The 25,618-nt window shown below is 36.3% G+C and overlaps 1 protein-coding gene across 1 annotated transcript; it reads right to left on the bottom strand.

Moving 5' to 3' along the window:
- Positions 1 to 1,949: 1,949 nt before the first annotated feature.
- LOC106712960 (ceramide synthase 6) lies at positions 1,950 to 25,275 on the bottom strand (the record flags this gene model as incomplete). Its single annotated transcript, XM_045683374.1, has 8 exons — positions 24,957 to 25,275; positions 23,638 to 23,758; positions 20,520 to 20,540; positions 11,860 to 12,081; positions 10,517 to 10,738; positions 3,252 to 3,370; positions 2,625 to 2,769; positions 1,950 to 2,096 (listed from the first exon to the last, which is right to left on the bottom strand). Coding segments are annotated over exons 1-8 (1,182 nt in total), but the record flags the coding sequence as incomplete, so codon positions are not given.
- Between the last annotated feature and the right edge of the window lie 343 nt (positions 25,276 to 25,618).

Genomic DNA, 25,618 nt, shown 5'->3' with positions numbered 1-25,618 from the left:
AGTCTATACTTTCAAAGCTATTAAAAAGATTAAATGCTTTTGTTAATAATACTGAATCATGAATTTAAAAATAATAATATTTGGTTATATATTTCGAACATAAAATTAAAAATTTAAATAAATTGATAAAGTACGAATAATCTTTCACAAACATTATATTGTGACTCAATTTAAAGAAAAAAAGTTAAGTGTCAAATCACATGAAAAAAGGCGGTAAAATATATAGTTTTCCCGCTCTTTTTAAATGTCACTTTCATCGCCTTCAAAATATTTTTACGTCACATTTATTTTGTATTTTAATTCGTAAATACATAAATGTATTTACAAATACACATTTATAATTTTTTAATCTATCTTTGGATAGGCCGAAATCTTAGAAATACGAAAATGAAAAAAAAAAACAACCAACACACTGACATTTATAAATGGATAGGCTATAAGCCGTGGTATTTCGTGCCTATTTGATCTCCGCCATTTTGGCGCTGATAGTTACGATTGTTTAAGGTGATGATGATTCTAAATAATAATACGACGACGCAAAAGCTGTCATTTTCAAGCAATAACCTATCCATTTATAGATATCAGTGAACCAAAATAATCACTATTATGTCAAAAACAAGTAACTAATATTTATAACATACTAGCTGTCGCCCGCGACTCCGTCCGCGCGCAGTTAATAAGCTTATATGACACGTTCGTAGATTTACCATAGCAGCGCCATCTATTGATTACTTACTCAACCCAGTCGAAAGGTATCGACATCTGTTAGAATCATTTGGAGTTAACAGATAATTGTGACTGTCAAATAATAACAGACAAATAATTAGCAATAAATTAAAATTGCGACTATAATTTGAGATTTAAACTATCCTATCTCTCAAGTTGGATCGAACTGCACATGGTGTGCGAATTTTATTATAATCGGTTAAGTGGTTTAGGAGTCCATTGAGGACAAACATTGTGACACGAGATTTATATATATTAAGATATGTAGGTTGCGTTAAAATGGCACAAGATATATTTTTTATTAATATAATGTACCATTTTTAAACGATATAATTGTAAATATAATTATATATTAATCATAATAAAGAAAATCTCCTCGTCATAATACTATGTGAGTACACAATTGCTTGTGACAAAAAAAAAATATTTTTTTTATTTTTCAGTCAAAATATCGTCAATATTCCGGTAGTTTCATACAAAATGTATGGATGCTTTGATTACACGGATATATTCATACTAAAAATGTTTTTAAATATAATAATTATGTCGTGAATGGACAACATAGTAACAAAAATAAGGTAAAATAAAAAAATAAACTAAATATACTATATCATAGTAAATTGTACATAAATATATTAGATTTATGTGCAAATTACATATAATTACGTATGTGTTGTTGTTGAACAGTTGCTTATCTTGTTTAAGACTCGCCATTTTCTGATTCTCCTCCGAAGTCTACTTATCTCTGGAAAAAAATAAATTATATATTATAAGGTGGCAAAGGAGCAAGAAACCTGAATTCGCCAAAATGGCAAATCGACAACTGCCCATAGACATATTTGCAGATGCGTTCTGTTTAATCAATGGAGGAAGGGTACAGTAGAATATTTCCCCTTCCTATCCGTCCCCTCGTCTGCCAAATCCACTTTCCCTTCCCATAATTTCCTTACAAGAAAAGTGTGGGAAGGGCACGTGAAATAAAATTACTTGGAAGTTACTTGGAAGAATTTCACTATACGTTTTAATATTGAAATTAAAAAAAAACTAGAATCAGATTTGCTTATCTCTGGTTTTTTATAAATATTTCTCATCAATTTGGTTGACATTTTATCGATTTAACACTGCAATAGTAATTAAAAAACACGATCTGTTGTGAAGAAAGCAATCGTAAATTTATATTCAACTTACTTGTTATGGTTGACGTGGGCGTGGACTTTGGAGTTGACGTGGGCGTGGACTTTGGAGTTGACGTGGGCGTGGGCGTTCGAATTGTCGTGGGCGTGGGCGTGGGCGCGGTTGGGCGTGCTGTGATTGGACTGATGCGAGCTGTCGCTCAGCTCGGAGCTCGAGCTGCGGATGTCGCCGTCCAACTGACGACAAACTCATCGTTAATATATACTTCAACTTTGTTACATCTGAATTCGCCGAAATAGCGAAGCGACTACTGCCCATACAAATCTGCAATTACAGATGTGTTGCCTATTTTCCTTTCCATGCGTCTCCTCCTCCGTCAAATCCTCTCAGTTTAAATTTGTATAGACATTGAATGACCACTTTAGTAAACAGTATTCACAGAGTGTCGGTGGCTCAGGGGTTAAGCACTTGACTTGCAATCTGCAGGTCCTGGGTTCTTATCTCGCAATGTACCAATGTGTTTTTCGATTTTCAATTCAATTATGTACATTTATCCGACGTCCTTACGGTGAAGGAAACCATCGTGATGCTGCACATATCTGAGAAGAAATTCAAAGAAGTCGTGAAGTCAACCAATCAGCAGTGGGCCAGCGTGGTTGACTATGGCTTAGTCACCTCTAACTCGGGGTAAGCTCAGAGCTTCTCAGTGGGGACGTATAGTGAGCTGATGATGATGATGATCCATAGTAAAGGTTATATTATACCTTCCCCGCTGTGATGGCCTTGTATGCGACCTGCAGGATGAGCCAAGTCCACACGAGGTGGAGGCCCAGTATGAGGCACAGCAGAGAGTTGAAGATGTAGTACGCCGGGAACATCGGCTGCAGCATCGGCGCGCGGATTGACGTACTAATACATACATACATACATTTTATACATACAAAGACGATAGCGAGACATAAAGCACAGACGGTAAGAAGAAAAATATGACTGCAGAAACCACCCCCCCTCCACAAAGTAATATCTGAAGGTAATTCCGTGGGGGGGTACGGAAAAGTCCAGAGGGAGGGGGTTAACAAAAGAGCCTGAGCCCGACAAACCATGTCTGACGATGCCCCAAGGGATTTTTCCCACCTAAAAAATGCTTTTATAATTTACGAAACTGTTATGTAGTAACACTGTAGAAGAGTTTCGCAATGAAAATAGAAATGTGTTACCACTATCTACCCTGCAATATTGCCAGTGCGAGTGACAGGTATACTTAAAGGGGTAGAAACGTAAGTGATCGGGTTTACATGTAAAAAGACTTGAAGTTAATTCTAGTTTAAGTAATACCTAAGTCCTATTTTCTAATCCTAGAATTGATAATAAGAAGTCTATGAATCACTTACCTCCATATAATATAGAATGGGAATATCCAAAGCCTTGTGACTATCCACAGCAGTGTGAACACCGCGAACAACATGTCACACAACTTCTGGTAGTTGGCGTACTTCGTCGCCTTCGCAGCCTGCAAATTGTACATTTACATATGAAGATTAATATTTAAAATGATTTTTAGCCGACTTCAAAAAGAAGGAGGTTATCAATTCGACTGTATTTTTTTTTTTATGTGTGTTACCGCGAAACTCCGCCCCTGGTGGTCCGATTTTGATGAAAAATATTTTAATCGAAAGGAAGTGCTTGCAGGTGGGTCCCATTTTTTTGTTTTTTTTTTTAAATAACTAGAAGACTAGTAGATTTTTATGTTTATTGAATATATTTAGAGTTGATAAATAAAATCTACTAGTCTTCTAGTTATTTTTTTAAAAAAATAGGACCCATCTGCAAGCACTTCCTTTCGATTAAAATATTTTTTATCAAAATCGGACCACCAGGGGCGGAGCATCGCGGTAACATACATAAAAAAATACAGTCGAATTGATAACGTCCTTCTTTTTGAAGTCGGCTAATATAATGTAATGTAATATAGTAAAATTTCTATAAATGTTTTATAAATGTTCATGTAGCGGCGTGTGTGTAGCTACATATGGTTTGGAAAAAAACTAAAAGTGTTGAGGCGTTTGAGGATTTGGAACTTTGAAATAAAACCAACGTATCGTCTTCCGTATTTCAAAATGTATTCTGGTTTTTGATACAATGATCTAGGATAGCGGGGTGGGGATAATTAGCCAATAGGCGACACGTACGTATATTGGTTTCGCACTTTGATTGGATATCACGATGTCACAGGAAACTAGCACTTAAGTCCTAAACATGCCCGCGGCCTTGAAAGCACCAGCTTTTAACACTATTCGTCCCTCAGAAGTGGACAGATCTTTGTGTAAGACCGTCTTATGACGCCTGATGCTGTCTTGATATCCGCCACTCTGGAGATGCCATCTTCACCAGGAATTGTCTTCACGACGCGACCAAATGGCCATTTCAACGGCGGAAGAGCCACGTCCTTGACAAGGACAAGCGTATCAGGCTTTAATTCTGCCGTATTTTCCCTCCACTTAGCTCTGATTTGTAGCTCCGAGATATACTCTCTGGCCCAGCGCATCCAAAACTGCTGCCGCAGCTGTTCCACTCTCTGGTAGCGGCTCAACCGGTGTACAGGTAAGTGTTGCAGGTCATTTTCACACACCGGTGCCGTGAGAGGTCTGCCAATCAAGAAATGGCCAGGGCTGAGGGGATAGCCATCAGAGGGATCCGAAGACAGAGGTACCAGCGGACGTGAGTTTAGCACTGCTTCTATCTGTGTGAGGACGGTAGCGAATTCTTCGAACGTCAGATGAGCATTGCCGAGCACTCGCCGCAGGTGGTACTTACATGATTTGATCCCCGCTTCCCACAAGCCACCAAAATGCGGGGAATAAGGAGGGATAAACGAGAATTTAATATTTTGACTCTTTGCGTAATCTACAACGTCTTTACTACAAGATGATAAAAACTGAGCAAACTCATTATTTAAACCTACAAAATTTCGTCCATTGTCTGAGAAAATTTGACATGGTTTTCCACGTCGAGAAATGAATCGTTTGAGAGCGAGGAGGTATGCGTCAGTGGAAAGGTCGCTGACAAGCTCTAAGTGAATAGCGCGAGTAGTAAAACAAATAAAAAGACAGATATAGGATTTTACTAATTTAGCACCCCTACCTTTACGATTTAAAACGGACACTGGTCCAGCGTAGTCTACACCTGTGCGAATAAAAGGAAAATCTGCCGTCAAGCGCTCCTTAGGTAGGTTGCCCATAAGTGGACTTAGCGTTTTTCCCCTAGCCCGTGTGCAAGCGACGCACTGATGAGTCACCTTCCGCGCGAGATTCCTACCGGACAGCGGCCACCACTGCTCGCGTAAGCGGTACAGCAGCGCCTGCGGCCCGCAATGTAAAGCTTGATTGTGTTCATGAATAAATAACAAGCGAGTAAAATAGTGCTTAGAACAAAGAAGTATAGGATGTTTTTTATTATAATTAAAATCTAAAGAATTTTTTATTCTGCCACCTACGCGAATTAGGTCCTTTTCATCTAAAAATAAATTTAGGCTTGAAAGTCTGTTGCTAGACTTAACATTCCTTCCACTCTTTAGCAAATTGTACTCCAAAGAAAATGACTCCCTTTGTGATAACTTAGCGAGCATCATCACTGCGCGATTCAACTCATCGACATTGATCGCACCCGTCAGCTGATCGGTTCTGTGGCGCGGCCGGCTGTTGTGCGTGAAGCGCAGTACATAAGCAGTCGCGTGAATCATACGATTGAAGTTTGAGAATCTATTGAATGGAAAGAATGTTTCGTCTGTATTAATATTTTGATTTAAAAATGTATAATTTGTAGTGTTAGATTTTAGTTCAGGCAAATCAATAGGTAATAACTCAGCATTTGAATTTATATGTGTAGTTAAATTGAAATTAAAGTTTAATACGTGTAAAAATGTAGGACCTTCCCACCACAACTTAGATGAAACTAAATCCTCGAGACTTACTCCCCGTGAAATCAGGTCGGCAGGGTTTTCCTTGCCACTTACATGCCTCCACGTGAATACACTCGTCAGTTCGTGTATTTCGGCGACTCGATTCTGTACGAATGTTTTAAGTAAATTAGGTGTCATACGTAACCAGCCTAGCACAATAGTCGAGTCGGTCCAAAACATTACTTCGTCAAACTCGCGAGTAAGCGAACTGCGAATTTTATCGTAAAGCTTAGCGCCTAGCAACGCGCCGCACAGTTCCAGGCGAGGTATACTAACCGGCTTCAATGGGGCTACCTTACCTTTCGATATTAATAATTTTACGACAACACGATCATCGCATACGGTTCTTACATAAGCACAAGCGCCGTAAGCTGTCTGCGAGGCGTCAGTGAAAATGTGCAGCTCGACTCGTGTTACGTCACACTGAAATGCGTGTCGCGGAATCTTTATTGAGGAAAGATAAGATAGATTGTCAACAAACCGGTTCCATGTGCGTAAAATATCGGCGGGGAGAGGGTCGTCCCACTGTAATTTAAGTAACCAAAGACGTTGTAATAATACTTTGCCTATCATAATCGACGGACTTAATAAACCTAACGGGTCAAATATTTGTGAGACTATAGATAATATGGTGCGTTTCGTTACATTAGAAGTGGGCTGCTGTAACTGTGTATTGAAATGGAAATCGTCAGCAACGTTGCACCAACCTAAGCCTAAGGTTCTACATTGGCTATGTTCCCCAAAGTTTAAGTTGCGAAATGTATCTATAATATCGTTATCATTTGTGGACGTTGGGTACGCTTCCTCGCCGACTTCAAAATTGAAAACCCACTTGCGTAAATTAAAGCAACCGGACTTTAGCACGTCTACGGTGCCCTTGCAAATTCTTAATAATTTGTCCTTATCGTCGCTGGAGGTCAGAAGGTCATCAACATAAATATCGTTATTTATGACTCTTTTGACTTCAAGGTCGGAACACTCAGCAGCTAGTTGCTTCAAACAGCGTACACTCAAGAACGGTGCCGAAGCTGTGCCATATGTAACCGTGTTTAACTTGTATACTGCAAGCGGTTTAGACGGTTCGTCGCGCCACACGATTAGCTGTAAGTCACGTTGGGTCGGATTAACGAGTACCGAACGATACATTTTTTCGCAGTCGGCTAACGCGGTGTATCGGAATTGTCTAAAGCGCAACAGTATACCTAGCAAGTCACCCTGAATAGGAGGTCCGACGAGTTGTATGTCGTTAAACGAAATTCCGTTGTTAGTGGCTGCACTGGCGTCGAACACGACACGGAGTTTCGTGGTAGTGCTGTGTTCACGAAATACGCCGTGGTGCGGTAGAAAGTAGTTGGGGTTCGAATAACTATCGACTTTAGTCATGTGACCTAAGTTGATGTACTCTCGCATGAAATCTACGTATAATTGCTTATAACTAGTGGGTGCGCGTAGCAACCGTTTTTCCAACGCGAAAAAACGGCGCTCAGCTTGAGAGTACGATTCGCCCAACACCTCGGCCGATTTTTTGAGCGGAATGTCAACAATAAATCTACCATGTTTGTCGCGTGTAGTGGTTGTAACGAAACTTTGTTCACAAGCCGTCTCTTCATCAGATTGCGTATACCGAGGCTGAGTTAACTCTTCGAGCTCCCAAAATTGACGTAATTGATTTTCTATAGATGTATTAAAGTTACATTGGACGTGTCCATATTTTTGCGTAATATGATTGATAGGACCCGAAACTATCCAACCTAACTTAGTATTTTGTAGGAAAGGGCCGTTAGGTAGACGTATCTTGCCGTCAATAAGCAAGTCCCAAAACCGGTCCGCTCCTATTAAAATATCTATATTTTGTTGCCCTAGAAATTGCGTATTTGCCAGCTGAACGTTATCAGGTACCTCAAAATGCGCATGGTGTACCTGAACAGCGGGTAATGTGGGCGTTATTTCGTTTAGAACAAAACATTGAAGTCGCATCGAGTAGGAATTAACGCGCGATTTTACTTGTATGTTACACAAATGCGTCGAATGTGAAACAATATTACCTACTCCGCATATCGTTTTAGTGGACTGTATTAAAGGAAGATTTAATTTTTTGCAAAACGAATGTGTAATGAAGCAACTCTGACTACCACTGTCCAGTAAAGCGCATGCGATATGATAATTGTTATTTTTATCGAGTATTTCAACTAGCGCAGTGGATAGCAAAACCGGTTGCACATTTGTGCAGTTTACATCTGTGTGCGTGTACGCGTGAACATCGCAAACCTGTCCCTTGTCGCTTCGGCTGCAACTGATCGAGGGAGGGGGCGCGTGCGCGGCGACTCCGCTACTTTCAGTCGCTTCAGTTGACGATTTAGAGACTAGGCTCGTTGTATGATTAGAACCGCTAGAACTATGAATTAGTGAATTATGTTTTAAGTTACATTTTTTGCAAGGTCCAAACAAACAGCTGTTTACAGTGTGCCCGGAACGTAAACAATTTTCACATAAGTTGTGTTCCTTAACGATTTTGAGTTTAGATTTTAAATCCATATTAAGAAATTGTGAACAAGTGTAAATTGGATGTGGTGCCTTACATACGACACACAACTTACGTGAATTGCGCCCGGCCGGCTTATAAGATACAACATTACACTGTGCCACGTTGCTGCGAAAAGCAGTACATGATTTTTTGTTAATTTCAGTTATAGTGCTGTCTTTGCTGTGCGATAAAGTTAATGTTTCTAATAGATCGGCCCTAGATTTCAAAAATTTGAGTAAATGATCAAGCTTCAGCGTAATTTTAGAGTTAGATAATAAAAAACCTTTATGTTCCTCCCATTGCCGCTCAGTCGTTTTATCTAATTTAGAAATGACTATATAGATAATTAAAGTGTCCCAGTACTCTGTGGGTTCACCGAGTGTTTTTAAAGCGCGTAAATTATTAATTATAATATCTATAAGTTTTCTAATTAGCGAGGACGACTCTTTCGGTAACGGCTGTATCGCAAATAATGCTTTGACGTGACTCTGCACTAGTAATCTATTGTTATCATACCGATTTAGCAGAAGTTCCCACGCAACAGAGTAATTTTCGGATGATATTTCTAGCGCATTTACTACCATTTCAGCACTTCCCTTTAATGATGATTTTAGGTAATGAAATTTTTGTATGTCGCTAATATCTGTCGAATTATGCACCAATGATAAATATGTGTCCCTATATTCTAGCCAGTGTTCGTATAAACCGTCGAAGGTAGGTAAAGTGATGACAGGTAATTTAATTGAAGACTGATTTTGAGAACACATTTTAGAGCATTCAGCGACCTCCCTACCGACACCAAGAAGGGATTCAGCTTTTGAAAGTGTGCTGTAGTAACAGTCCTCGAATTGCTGACGCTGATTTAACTGCTCGTCGATATCACACTCAGAGACAGTCTCCTCGAGCTTTGATTGTATGGAATTGAATTCCGAAAATAGAATGCCTGCCCCGTCCATGCGCAATTTTAAATCTATCCTGGACTCCTGACCTAGCGGTTTTACTAAACTATGTAGATGATTCACAAATTTCGTTAACCTGCCCTTGAGAATACCTCTTTTCCTGATGAGGTCGCGAATTATCTGCTCAGCTTTCTCATCTGTAGTATTTTTATATGGAGACTTGTCCCTATCCATTAAAGGCATGATGGTGACTTGTGAAAATGGGAACAACCACAAAAGTACTCACCGGGCGGTGACGGAGATGTGCTTCTGGATCAATCCAAATCCTCGAAATATGGCAAATCCACGATCCAAATATGGCTCGAAGGTCCAGTTTATGTAGCGGCGTGTGTGTAGCTACATATGGTTTGGAAAAAAACTAAAAGTGTTGAGGCGTTTGAGGATTTGGAACTTTGAAATAAAACCAACGTATCGTCTTCCGTATTTCAAAATGTATTCTGGTTTTTGATACAATGATCTAGGATAGCGGGGTGGGGATAATTAGCCAATAGGCGACACGTACGTATATTGGTTTCGCACTTTGATTGGATATCACGATGTCACAGGAAACTAGCACTTAAGTCCTAAACAGTTCAAATGAAAGATAAATACACCGTTGACCGTGACCCAAAGCATTAGAAATGTATAACAATTCACATGGATAGTTGGGAACTATCAGGTGTGCCTTTAAACGTTATTGTTATACACTAACTTTTGCCCGCACGGAATTAAAAAAAAACTTTATAAATAGCCTATGTATTCTTCCAAACTAAGTTCTACATCTGTTTCAAATTTCATCAAGATACGTTGAGCTGTTCTAGAGATACCTTCAAACAAACATCCATCCAACTAAACTTTCGCATCTATATATATAAAAGAAAGTCGTGTTAGTTACACTATTTATAACTCAAGAACGGCTGAATCGATTTGACTGAAAATTGGTAGGCAGGTAGCTTAGAACCAGGAAACGGACATAGGATAATTTTTTACCCCGTTTTCTATTTTTTATTCCGCGCGGACGGAGTCGCGGGTAAAAGCTAGTTTATAATATTAGTAAGATCATTAATGAACTGGTTACAGTTAATAAACCATAGACTCCGCATTTCGAGATGCGCTGTCTACTTTAAAGTGGTGGAAACGTAGAGTAAGAGAATTCCTGCACCCCTTTGCCAAAACCCGCCTCCCCCTTACAAGAAGGGGAAGTGTGTACTAGTACGCAGTACATTCAGCACTTACATCTAAAAGTATATCAGCACAGTCGTGTACGAGCAACACGAGAGTACCGATCCTATGCGCGTTGCACACCCAGCTGAAAGACAGGAGAGCTATAGTTGTGATGTGATGCACGAACATCTGCCAGAAGTCCTTGCGCTTCACGTCCCAGAACTGGCTGATGGTCAGCGACCAGTAGAACGCTGTTGATATCATGTAATACCACCAGATGTCGTTCGTTATACCCTGAAATCAATTAATATATATATATATATATATATATATATATATATATATATCTATATATATAAAAGAAAGTCGTGTTAGTTACACCATTTATAACTCAAGAACGGCTGAATCGATTTGACTGAAAATTGGTGAGCAGGTAGCTTAGAACCAGGAATAGGACATAGGATAATTTTTACCCCGTTTTTTTTTTTTTTTATTCCGCGCGGACGGAGTCGCGGGTAAAAGCTAGTCTTTTATACAGAAGAGAGCAAAAAATGAAATTCCTGGTCCTTCGAGTCGGATAGTAACAAATGATTATAGACATTTTAATTAATTTAATAATTAGACATAACATATAAGATATCAACTATCTATAAATACGTAATGTCTCATAAATTTAATAACTCTGTGGGTGATATTTCAGATAACCTCCGGTATAACAAGTAATTTGATAAACCATCGTGTTTTATGAGTGATTTACAATTGAACTATAACATTGATAAAAATGTATTTTCTATATTATTAGGTGGCACACGAGCAAGCAGCCGAGAGAGCAAAGAATCGCAGCCCATAGACCTCCACAATTGCAGATGAGTCGCCTACCTTTAATCGACGGAGTAGGAGGCACACAGAGAGAGTATTTCCCCTTAATATGCATCTCCGCCTCAATTAAATCCACCTTACTCCATTCTTACCTTAGGGAGTACTAAAATTAGACCTACGGAACGCACATTAATCAGACGAACGCAAAATTACTTCCACTTAACACCTATCTTCTATGTGGTCATGGTATTTCACCGGGTGAGCTGACGAATTCGTGCAATAGATTTATGTTGTTGCTGGCGTCTACCACTGTCAAATTTATTGAGCTTCCTAATTAGGACTAATAAAGACATACTAGTCGTCGCCCATTGTTAGAAATTTCACCATAATTCATAATCAAATATTTTTTTTAATTTTCATTTAAATTAGCTTTATCAACTTATCAATATTATCTAAAACTTGAGGTCAAGTTTTATTTTCATATGTTCCTGCAATTCCTTTAATAGGAATACAAAGTGTCAAAGCTAAAATTATACTGAGCAGTACCGATTTTGCTAGCCGCCATATTGTTTTTATAGCACCATATCTCGACTCACATGATAAGGATATCCAACGTAACACTGGTCAATGTCCCACAACCACTCTTTGTCCCACAGCACGAAGAGACCGTAGGAGAAGTTGTACAAGTAGAATATACACCGCCAAGAGTTCTCGCAAAACTTGACGAGTGTGGAGGGCTTGTCCTGTGACCGCCGCAACCGCCACCAGCGCTCCACCTGCCGCTCTGACATGTCCAACTGCTTCGCCAGACTGATCACCTACAACAAGAAATATTATATAAGTTAACAGATATTTATGACAGAGTATTATGTACATAGCAGAGGAACAGAAAAAAAGCATTTCGCTCTTTATTATTGAAGCGAGACAATAAATGTGTCCCGTTCCATATGAACGTTTTAATCACGGCGACAATTAGGCAATTTTCGTATTTCCGTTCCGTCATCGGACGACACGACAGACCGCCAAGTTCCATCCACACCATCTCGATGGCTGGCAATCCACAACTGTGCGGTTTTCGCGTAGCTTTTTACCGCGTACAGACGCAATGTGGAATCTGTCCTCGGCGGTATTTCCAAACCGCTACGACTTAGGGTCCTTCAAGAAGCGAGCGTATCACCAACTCAAAGGCCGGCAACGCATCTGCGATTCCTCTGGTATTGCAGATGTTCATGGAAGTTGATGAACACCTTGGTGTTCCCGTTGCTCGTTTGCCCCCTTCTCTTATAAAAAAAATAGTATCATAAGAAATGATGTAATTTTATGAAAATTGTGAGATAAAGTGAAATAACATTGTACCTTATAATATAGATAACAATTTAGAACAAGGGATATACAGTGGAGTACTACTTCATATTTAAAAAAAATCTGTCGCAAAGAAGAAGCAGCTGTAAAGAAAATAGAAGCAAATAGATGTGTATTATAAATGATGGATATAATTTCAATTGAGAAAATCTTGTCATTGAAAAGGTGGAATAGCTCTGGGGAGTATCGGCTCCTTACTGATATTCTTTAACCGTTTTCACTGTATTAATATTATAATCTGTGTTTTTATCCAGTGGAAACCGACATTAAGAATCAGCAGTCTTCATGTTGTGCTAATCACGTCACATGTCATACATACAGGTGGGTTATTAAAAACTCAAACTGTGTCACAGATTATCAAATAATCTCTACAAACATTCGCGATCGTACGATTTTATAACGAGTAATTCCTGATATCAGTTATTACCCGCTCATATCTTAAATTTGTCATGTTGTAATTTTTAATATTATCAAGTTTAAATGTTTTATTCCTGTGAGTAAAGAAAGCTGAACAAATGCAACTTATTTCAACCATATCCTTCGACTAGGACATAAAAAAACAACTAGTTCGAATTCAACGAAAACATTGGTAACATTTATATCAAACTAGCTGTCGCCCGCGACTCCGTTCGCGCGAAATTAAAAAAAAACATCAGAAGTAGCCTATGTGTTCTTCCAGACTATGATCTACATCTATGCCAAATTTCATCAAGATCCGTTAAGCCGTTCTCAAGATACCTTCAAACAAACATCCATCCATCCATCCAAAAATTCGCATTTATAATATTAGTAAGATGTACTGAAAAATGAAGAACATTTCTCGCAAGACATAATGTGGTAAGCGACCAAGTGGTCGTCTGAATTCGCCGAAATAGGGAAGCGACCGCTGCCCAAAGACATCCGCAATTGCAGATGCGTATTTCCCTATGCGTCCCCTTCTCCGTTAAACCCCACTTTCCTTACCATTCTTCAATTATAATAGAAGGTTGGAAAGGGGAAGTGGACTAAAATTAGGCTTCCAGTGTGCTTACGGTAAAGCGTCGCGATTTGAAGAAATTCAAAGATGTCTCTCTACCTGAACGATAAAGCACTGGGTCAGCGTTTTAATTAAGGCCTCCTCATAGTGGTACCCTCCGGGCCCTAAGAGCAGGAATGTATGTGATGGCGGGAAAATTTTAAATACCGATGACCGATAATAATTAACAACAAACATTTTTTATATTTGTATCTAATTAGATATTATATATATGTTTTATATATATGGTACACGTTATCAAACATACGATAGCTAATTTTTAATATGATATATTAATCTCAAGTCTTATCTTTGTAATGTCTATTGAAAACTGATAAGAAAGAAAATTAAAATATTTTTAATCAATTAGGCTCTAGGCAATTAACATATTTTCATCCGAATTAAATATATAAAGTAGGTACGACATGGATTAAGACATTAGATACAGCAAACAAATCCTTAGAACCCGAATAAATTCAATATTTTAATTATTTATTAGCGGTCGCCAGCGACTACGTAGCCCAGGAAAAAAACCTATAACATTTCAGAGTACATCAGCTTCCTTCTAGTTAATGTCCTGGCAAAATGGATTCAGTTGTTTCGGAGATTACTAAGAAGAAACGCAGCCTTGCGAACAGACAGGCAAGTTTGTAAAATTAGATTAAGACAGAATATTTTGTTTAGAATAAAAAAAAACATACCTAAAATGAGTATTTACGCATATATACCTATATAGGAGAAGCGAGAGACTTATGTAATTTCTGCGCCTACACGTCTGGGTAAGGAGAGAATATTTACTCATAGTATATATATATTTAAAGCACATATGGCAACATTACAGTATTACACGTGTTAGTAGGAGTACTGGCAGGAAATACCAAATAAAAATTATTTAAAAAGAAATCAGGATCGAGCTCGGCCGGTCAATTATCGCCCACAGCGCGCGGCTGACGCTGAAGAGACCTTGAATTAACGCCCTGACCCATTTCTATACATATGCCCCCGGGGTTGCCCGCCTTTAGGATAAATTACAACAAAGACAAATCATATTATCCTAATGACATAATTATTCTTTCTGGCAAGTATATTTTCTGCCAGTACGTAAGTTCGTTTCATTGTACCTCTTTTAACTTAAACGATTTGTCTGTTTTGGGTGTTGGGGGTTGTGGGTTGTAGGTTTGGGGGTTTGAGTTAACATGTTTTTGTATTCTTCCACGGGATATCATAGAAATACATACAATGGGGCTCATTGCCACATTTACAAAGGTACATTGAAAAGAAATCAAAATTCGTAAAAGGACCGTGACCCGCTTACGGTACTGAACGTTTAAATTAGGATCACTTAGGACCGCGCCAATCGACGGATTGATAACTATGATAAACATTGCACCAATCTTTACTTAATTATACGATGGAATATCAACCTTAGTAATAGAGGATTAAAGACATTTTCCATTAACAATGCAACAGTCTCGTTCGTACCCAATGAATGGGCCTTTAAATGATTTAATTGCATAGGAAATATGGCGTAGCTCGTTCTAGATTTATTTATGAATATTCAGAACTATGACCAACATTTATAGCAAATGATATGATGTCCACATCTTATCTTCTTATCTATATATATAAAAGAAAGTCGTGTTAGTTACACTATTTATAACTCAAGAACGGCTGAATCGATTTGACTGAAAATTGGTGGGGAGGTAGTTTAGAACCAGGAAACGGACATAGGATAATTTTTACCCCGTCTTCTATTTTATATTCCGCGCGGACGGAGTCGCGGGTAAAAGCTAGTATATTATAATGATTGTTTAATCAGAATTGTGTTAACAAATATTGCTGTCTATATTTCTTTCAATTAAAATGTAAGTTATGGCAATATGATAAAATCGATTCGACAATCAAAATATTATTCAATTGAAAACTAGCGTCACTGAGTCGGGTGACAGTAATTTTTATAATAAGCCCCGCATGACTATGGCTACCATGAATTGGCCCTTTGTAAGCAAATAGGACGTCATATTTAATAAAGTTCCGAACAATTGAGGTCATTGTCTTGATGTATTTGGCCCTAAATTGACTTCTATTACATATTTAGTTAGAATTTAAATACTCACATAGTGAGAACCTTTGATTGAACCTGAAATTTAGCACGGTTGTAGAACATAATCTGGAAGAAGTTTTTCTCTTAATTCCGCGAGAACGGAGTCGCGTGCGACAGCTAGTAAACAATATAAGTAGAGTCTTCTTACATACGGGTCTAGTAATTCCATTCCAAGATCAATCAGTGTTAATTAATCGACATACCGCAAAATACGGAAACGTCGAGCAAAATCCACATCTCCATTACACGGCCACTCCAGAGAGCGAACTATAATTACGATGACGTTTATGACGTCATCACATACGTCATACATCAACAAATTTGGCGATTGAAGTACAACAGTAGAAAATCTATATTAGTGTTATATGAGTCACATATTATAAATAAGAGTGTATGTTTATATTTTTGGGATTTAAACAATAAATTTTGAGTTTAGAAGAACATACTTCCTCTCGTTTTCTTTAAATAAAAAGACCACAAATTATTATATTAACAGATATTTCGGATGATAACATTCTTTGAAAATTACTTCATTTCTTTCGTTTTTCATATTAAAATCTTGATGGAATACAACTGCGTTATCAACTTCGAATGCAACACACCTAACTTTTGTGCCGTAAAGATTCTATTCAAATTTCCAGTCCATTATAACTAGCAATTACTTAAGCAATAACGTGCAAGCAAAAACAATGGCCACAGAAGTCAGTATTATTTTCTAAAAGTATAGTACGTTGTTTAAATTACTATAATTATAAACTAAATTATATGTAATTAGACACCACTCTAAGTATTAGACGTGAATAGTAAGTGGGGGCGCGGCAGTGCCCACGCTGAGGCGACATTCAAATCACCTTTATGTTAAAACGACTCAGGGCACCTTTGCAACTTTGCTGTGGTCAAATCTAGATTTTGTATTTTAATATATAAATAATACAACATGATAATGTCTTTAATTGATAATACCATAACTAATAATTTAATTGTTTATTTTTTAACAGTACACAATTATTTTATGATCTATAATGTCTATGATTCCTGCAATCTGACGACATAACCTTGTACGTATATTGTAAGTGCTTTCTTAAACACTTTATTTAATACTAGCTGTGCCCGCGACTTCGTCCGCGTAAAATTCTGTCTTCGGATAGATTTTTTTTAGGCTAATTATTTTACTTAACCGACGTGCTATGATTTGATGTATGGATGTAGAAGAACATAGAGAGAGGTGTGCCAGGACCGCGCCAAATGTCTAAAATATTCCCAAACAAAATTTCATCCCCTATTTTTATTTAGCATCCTTGAAAGTAATATTTTTTCAAACGTTGAATTTCATATTTATTTATATCAAATTAGCAGCCACAAAAATAAGTTTTAAACTTGTAACTGTAAAAATGACGATACTTCCATACAAATTTCCACGCCCACTTTCAACCCATTAAAAACCCTTTTTCGCGTTGAAAAGTAGTCTATGTCCTTTCTCGGGCTCTAAACTAAATATTGGTAAGGGTAACAGCAAAAAATATTAAACAAAACATTCACCAAAACCTCACATATTGCCAAACAAATTTTCATCCCCTATTGTTATTTAGCACCCGTGGGGGTAAAATTTTTACAAAAAATAATTTCATAATTATTTATATCAAATTAGCTGCCTTAAAAATAATATTCAAGTTCTAACTGTAAAAATGACCATAATTCCATACAAACTTTCACCCCCACTTTCAACCCCTTACAACGCCTTTTACGCGTTAAAATGTAGCCTATGTCCTTCCTCAGGCTCTAGACTATCTGTGTACAAAATTTCATTTAAATCGGTTCAGTAGTTTTTGCGTGAAAGCGAGACAGACAGACAGACAGAGTTACTTTCGCATTTATAATATTAGTAAGGATTTTTAATCTATACGTACCTACTAATAAAATTGGAGTGTCTTTGTTACATCGAATAAAAAACATATTTCATATTTCGTTTACATGATGTATTTGCGTACTTGATGACGAAAAACCAACTTTTTTAAATTTTTATATATCTATCCTCTATGCTTTGTGTGTTCCGGGTAATCCCTGGAACGGCTGGACCCATTTTGACGGGAACGTTACTTTTTTTTGCGCTTTCGAAGTTGCGGACGTGCTAATTTAAAATAATTACAATTTACTTTAGATTAATTATGATGTCAAATACTATTTTCATAATAAAATCTTTACGAGTATGAATGAATATTTTTCATTTCCATTTATTTTATGTGAAGATAAATCGAACGTCATACGCCTCTACAAAGTTCTATCGTAATTTCTGTTGACAGCTGTCATTTCAAATAAGCTATATTGAATCTACTGATACGTGCCCATTTTTAATAAGTGACCAATTGTGGTTGTTCCAAGCGCATGATCATATTGGTCTATATAGAAAATGATAAAAATTGGACACTTGGCACTACCGCGCTAGCCGAAATAATTTTTAGTGAAATAACTTGTTATTATTTCGGGAACATAAGATGCGTTGCCTGACTTTTTCAGTAGTAAATCTTACTAGTATTAAAAATGCGAATGTTTAGATGGATGTTTGTTTGAAGGTATCTCCGGAACAGCTCAACTTATCTGGATGAAATTTGCCACACATCAAGAACATAGTCAGGAAGAACACATAGGCTAATTAAGTTTTTTTAACTCCGCGCAGAAGGAGTCGCGAGCGACAGCTAGTATATAAACTTGTTACTTCACGCTTCATGTATCGTATACTGTTTGTAAAAATGCAAATCTAGCTAACCGTGGATTTTCACCGCTGAATAACTACAGAAATATATGACATTCTGTACATGTATTCCAGCAGTGGAAAACTACGTTAAGACCTTATCCATTAAGTACTGAAAGAAGTTTTCCAACAGACGTCAATATCAGAAACATCTACTCCATAGTTTTTTTCCAGTATTTTTGTTTCCACAGCTTCATAAAACTGAAACACCTCGTTTCCGATGTAATAAAAGCCAAATCGAAATCACGTCGTATTCGTCCAGAGCTTTGAATTTAGAGAAATGGACTAGGCAAAGAGCTACCGTTGTATTAAATAAATTCTGCCACTATTCGGCGGGGATAAGGTAAAGATGTGCATACAAGTGTATATCAACTTACATCATTATGAACTATGAAGCGATCATGTTTAGGAATTATTGTTGGTATTTTATCGGCAGGTGGGAGGGTAACAGATCCTGTCATTTAAAAGTCAAAGGTTAAACGGGGGACTACGTAATCGATAACAAGTGAACAACGAAACTATTGACTGCCGGTTTCATTACAAATCAATTAGATGTTGAAGGCAGTGTAAAGGTTAAGTCAACGTTAAACTTAGACCCAATACCGTACTCAGAGTTTTCCAATGGTAACTTCAATAGCCCTTAGCAAATTTTAACGACCCTAGGTGTGTTGTGACTTGAATATGGCAGTTAGTTGAATTTATTTAATCGATAACGAAAGTCAAATCAGAGTAGGCTGGGTAGGTGAATAAGGGCGGTGCCTTTATATCTGTTACCGGCAAATAATGTAAGCCGACTGTTTATTGTTTGTCTAGACAAATCGCATACATTTCGACAAATTTTAAAGGTTACACACTTAATTGGCTGTCCTTTTCTGTCCTGAAAAATCAGGAATCGCGAACTGGATGATGGGCACTGATGATGAACGATATAGAATTTGCCTAGGCAAACTACAAACGGGCCACGTTCACGATTTGCCGGCAACAAATCCATTAGCAACGCGTTAATTTCGTCCGATCGGTCAAAGCTGGCTTTGTCTGACATTATCGAGGCCGAGCCTATCCTAAGTTCATCACCAATTGTGGTGTTTATTACAAGGTGTTTTTAAATGGTTCGGTTGAAAATAATCTAAAGAGTTGGTTGTGTTCAATCCGGTAAATTATCAAATTAAAAAAATCTTTCACTCTTTTCTTTAATCTCTCCTTTTTTAATAGCACTAGAATAAATTGGTCACAGTTTGCTATATAGCGCTTTGCTAAACTATATATCGCTTACTCTGCTGTGTACTAAAAGCACAAGAGAACTGCTCAACCGTTATTTACTCGCACTACACACGCTTACAAATTTTAATAAATCCTAACAAATAAAATGTTATAAAGTACCAAAATGATAACAACCGCGAAAAATATTACCAAAAACAAGTTAAGCGACATAATATTGTCATGGCGTTGTCACTTACCAACAAATCATCGCTTAATTATGTCTTTTATTTAAAAAAAAATGTCATAGAAGTGTTGTTAAACACCAAGTCTTAAAAATTTATAAACCGGAATAATATATGTGTAATCGGCAATTAATTTGAAAAAAAGCAACTTTGCACAACATCATTTTTTTATATTAACTTGGTTACAATCACTATATCCTGTGATAAAAGTTAACTACAAAGTATAAAATAATGTGTCACAAGTAATAAAGGATGTACTTACGACTTCCTGAAAGAAAGCTATAATACAAAATTATCTGGAAGATACTAAAAAAAATTCGATAAAAAAAGGAAAATTTGCATTTATTCTGATAAAAAACAAATTTTCACTTAAAACATACAGAAACAGAGGCTTATGCGATGTAAATAATAAAAAAATAACAATTGGTTTTCACTGTCGAAAAATAAAAAAACCAAAAAAAAATTTTTTTTTAATTTTTTTATATTTGAAAAGCTCTAAATGATAGTGCGTGCAATATAGTATAACAATAAAGCAATATTTATATATATAGTGCATGCATTTATAATAAGTGTAAAACATTTACCTGTTCCTCACTTAAACAGAACTGCAAAGAAAACACACACAACAATGTAGTAACAAGCACATACAAAATCACACATACAAAAAATAATGCTCGAGACACACTACACTGGAGCCCACTTTACACTTCTAAACTGAACTTTTTCAATACATTTAAAAGTAATTTTGTAAAATATAAAACTCAATAGTGTAGTGTTTCTCTAGCCTTATAAACATCGAAATACACAATGCTTGTCTAACCATGAGTTTCCACTGCCCAAACAACTACATAAAGACCGTGAAATAATTGTTCTGACAGTAGAAACTTACAGTGTTTTACATTAGGTGGCAAGCGAGCAAGCGGCCACGTGAATTCGCCGAAATAGCGAAGCGACCGCTGCCCTTAGACAACAATTGCAGATACCTATCTTTAATAAAGGGAAGAGGGATAGGAAAGAAATAGAATATGTCCCTTTCTTACACATATCACTCCTCCATCAAATCCACTTCCTTATAAGAAAAGGATGGGAAGGGAAAGAGGACTAAAAACTAAACTCTACGAAATGTATTAGGTGTCAAAGAACAAATTGATCGTAAGTACAGTACATAATAAAATATATCGATGTATATAATATATATGTTCGAAGATGTTCGTCTTTATATATTAAGATTACCTAAACTGTCTCCGCCTTTATTTAGGACGTGTTATGTACTAAAAGAGCGAACTAGAGCAAGCGAGCGACTAATAGAGCGTCAGTGGCTCAGGGGTTAAGAACTTGACTTGCAATCTGCAGGTCCTGGGTTTGAATCCCGCCATGTACCAATGTGTATTTCAATTTACGGTTTACACATGTACATTTATCCGACGTTCTTACGGTGAAGGAAAACATCGTGATGCTGCACATATCTGAGAAGAAATTCAATGATATGTGTGAAGTCAACCCGCACTGGGCCTACGTGGTTGACTTAGGCATTAGATTTCGTCATTAGACTCGTGCCCTTACAGTGATATACGTTTGTGAACTGAAGTGTAAGGACATTTGTATTAATTCTACTATTTTAACTGAAGTTTTATATTTATACATTTTTATAGTGCATTATATTTTATACTTTTATTGTTTATTTTATTATTTCTACACGTTTAATATACAAAATCTATAATTACTATATAAATATTATTATTTCAAGTATATAACATAGCCTTTTGTTATCATTATTACGTAGCCTAAGTACATAGACACATAATTAATTGTTCAGTTGTCACGTTATATGAATAAAATTGGCTTTTAAATATACTCCACACGAATTTTAATGAAAGCAAGTACCATAATGATTTAATTTTTTTTTTGCATTTATTTTTATCAAGTCCATTTAATTTAAATATTTTAATGATGTAAAGATTACTATAACAAAACAAAAGGGCGATCATTTTGACAATTTAAATTGGTTTTTAATATAATCCTTATAAGTCTTACGTAAAATGGAAGCTTTCGAAGTCGGATCTACGGATATATTTAAAAGATATTAACCTTTTTTTTCCTTTTTTTTTTGCATATTGCTAAATCAGAAAATACCACTTGCTAAAACCAACTTTTTTATCGCGAAAAATCTCAGTATTAAGATTTTTAAGTAATTAAGATTTTTTTTTAGGATATCAAGCGATTTTATATAAAAGTCGACATACGTAGATAAGATAAGAATCATTACAAAGTGACGGCGACTATTTAATATCCTTATAAGTATAGTAGTAGCCAAACTTTATAGCGGCTCACAATTCCGCACGGGACACTATACATCACAACTTTAGATAACGAAGGACTTAAAGGAAAGCGGGGAGGTATAAACATGCACGCACTTTCCTTAAATCCGTAGTGTAACCACTTACAGCATTTCAAATTTCTACGCGTTGTTCGATTCTTGCGATGTTCCGAGTCTACAAGATATTTGAAAGATACTTACGAGACAATGTGATTTTAACACTTGGCATGCGGGCATACTTCGCTCCCGAATTACGCGTGCAGCGTTCAAATTGGCAAAACACACCTTGTACGTTCTGGAGCTACAAAATCGATTCGAAAGACTGAGTAACTTGACAATCAGAACTTGTGGTAAAAAAAATGCAAAGCGTTGCCTAGCAACGCATATAATGTCACAGATACATGTAATTGTACGTATTTCGTTGCTTTGTGGTGGTCAGCGGGTATTCACCACAAATCTACTAAATACGTATATTTACGTGACCCGCGCTCTAATGACAGTGCAAAAAACGTAAAAATACGTTGCCCGCATGCCAAGTATTAACCAACCATGAGCCATCTAAAGTTTGAATCTTATTATATTTGTTCGCAATCCTGACTTCCTCGCTATTATCGAATTTTATACATAATAATCGATAACAAAACTATCGTTAATTACAACTGAAGAATTACTATATAATATATTGTATTCTTGAGCGTCGGTGTCTCAGAGGTTAAGCACTTGACTTACAATCTGCAGGTCCAGGGTTCGAATCCCGCCATGTACCAATGCGTTTTTCGATTTACATATATACATTTATCCGACGTTCTTACGGTGAAGGAAAACATCGTGATGCAACCTACACATATCTGAGAACAAAATTCAAAAAGATATGTGTGAAGTCAACCAACCAGCAGTGGGCCAGTGGTTGACTATGGCCTAGTCACCCCTAACTTAGGCTCCGAGCCCCTCAGTCGGGAAGTATAGTGAGCTAATGATAATGATATTGTATCTAAGGATATTGCAGAACATATATGTATAAAATATGTTATGTGTTTTATTCACATTCACATATTGTTGTACATAAATTTCACTAAGCTATACCTAATTAAATTAACGCAATGCCCAACTGTTACTATATATTTACTATCACCTATTACAGAAAAAATATAACATATGTAAAACATACTAAAGTATGTTATTTATACTCTCTATATCTGCATATTTTGTGCCTTTTGTTAAAGGCTTTTTGATAAAACTCACAGTCACTATAACAGTTTTTTTTTACCAAAACACACCTGCAAAAACACATTGTCCAACTTCTCATCATTTAAAAAAGGTAGGATGTCTATTTTGTATGAGTGTTTAATTAAATAAATAAATCAAGTAACAATTATTATACATACCTGTTTATGTCTAATTTTCGTGGATGCCTGATAAGCAGCCTCTAGCTTCGGGTTACTTGGTGCTTTCTTTGGTCTTGTGTTTTTAATACCTAATGATTTTCCAAATGGTGCAAACCAGTATCTAAAACAATTATGTAAAATATAAAAATTACACATAACACACTCAGTCATTTAAATGTTACTTAAAGAGACCCTTAGCGCAGAAGTCTCATGCTAGTTCTACATTAAGGAACTTTCTTAGCAACAATAAAATAACTAAGTGATAACATAAAATAATACAAGCATATTAATTAATTTAATTTTAATTAAATATTTCTTAGCATTCAGACATCCACAGTCACTATTTATACATCTCAGAGTTTGTGGTTCAGAAATATTTACAAAAAACATTCTAATTTCATTTTTCTTAATGTCAAAGATAAAATGTTTTAGTACAATGTAAACAGCAGTACATTAAGGGTCTTACAACTTATGCTGTGCTCAGATTTCAGGAAGAAAGTTCAATCGAACCTGGTTAAGCCAGCAACAATTGTTAACAATTCCCAACAGTCAAATTACACAAACAAGAAAAATATTATGATCCCTTGGACTCCCGCTTATCCAGGTTCAGCCTTTTTTTTATATATATAATATATATATAGTTTCTTAATAGTTTACAATAAGTAAATATTATCTCACTTAGGATCCATATATGATAAAGGAATAAATAATTAAAATCCAAATATCCACACATTGAAACATAACAGGGTATAACAATATAAATAATATTATAAATACGAATGTTTAGATGGATGGATGTTTTTTTGATGGTATCTCCGTAACAACTCAACGGACCTTGATGAAATTTGGCACAGATGAAGAATATAGTCTGGAAGAACACATAGCCTACTTATTACATTTGTTTTTAATTCCGCGCGGACGGAGTCACGAGCGACAGCTAGTAAATAATATTTTGTAGTTTTATTATTAAGAAATAACTTACTAAAATAATTAAAAACTATCAATTACATTGTAAGTAAATAAAGTCATTTTATCTTCACATATTAACTTATAAGATTAAATAGTGAGTCGTTGTATTGAATTTAAAAAATTTACTTTTATTTTTCGAATTATACTTTGAATATGGCGCGTATTCTAAAAAAAAATTCTATGGTTTAGAAATAAATTTTACAATTTGATATTAATACAGGAAGCATGCGCGATCTTATCAGTATATCTCAAAGATAAAACTCATTGACTCACTGAACGTGAAATATGGGGAGCATCGAGTCATTGGCACACATTTTTACCTATAAAAAGCACTCAAGTGTAATACTTACTTTTCTAACATATGTCGTATAATTATAAGTACAATTGCCAGAGGTATAGGGTAAAGAAGATGTCTGTGATCATTTAAAACTACGGGTTTATCAGGCCCTGGAGCCAAATCTTCCCAAGTAGTGTTCGGCGGCAGCCAAATATCTTTGTCCCAAAATTTATCTAATAGATATCGCAACATTGCCATTTAATAATTTAAACACTGTTATGTTTACACTGTTTTGCCACTAATTTTCACAAACAATTTATTGAAAATAAATTAAATCGCTTCATAAATACACCTAATCAACGGACGCAGTCGAACGAAACGTCAAACTGATTGAGCGACACTAGAGATTTCACATTTACAGTTTCAGTTTACAGTTTTTTCAGTTTTCTTATAAGAATGCCAACATGAAAACATGTGTTGATATGCAATACATTGCGTGTTTTGGTAATATAGGTGAATCAAAAAATCGATTTAAAATTATTTTTTTCTACTACTTTGAGGGTATAGTTTTTATAGCTTGCTTAAGTTTTTTGGTTGAAAAAAGTGCGAGCCATCACAAAATTTTAATTTAAAATTAAAACCTTTGTGGCTTTGTGGAGTTGAATGTGTGAAATCGATTTCTTCGATGCATGGAAGTATCGATTAAAATTGTAAAGTCAACGCACTAGCTTAACT

The sequence above is a fragment of the Papilio machaon genome, chromosome 21 (assembly GCF_912999745.1).
Source record: "Papilio machaon chromosome 21, ilPapMach1.1, whole genome shotgun sequence".
In the NCBI taxonomy this organism is placed as follows: Eukaryota; Metazoa; Arthropoda; class Insecta; order Lepidoptera; family Papilionidae; genus Papilio; species Papilio machaon.
The sequence above is the reverse complement of the archived record's forward strand: the minus strand, read 5'-3'. Positions and strand labels throughout refer to the sequence as shown.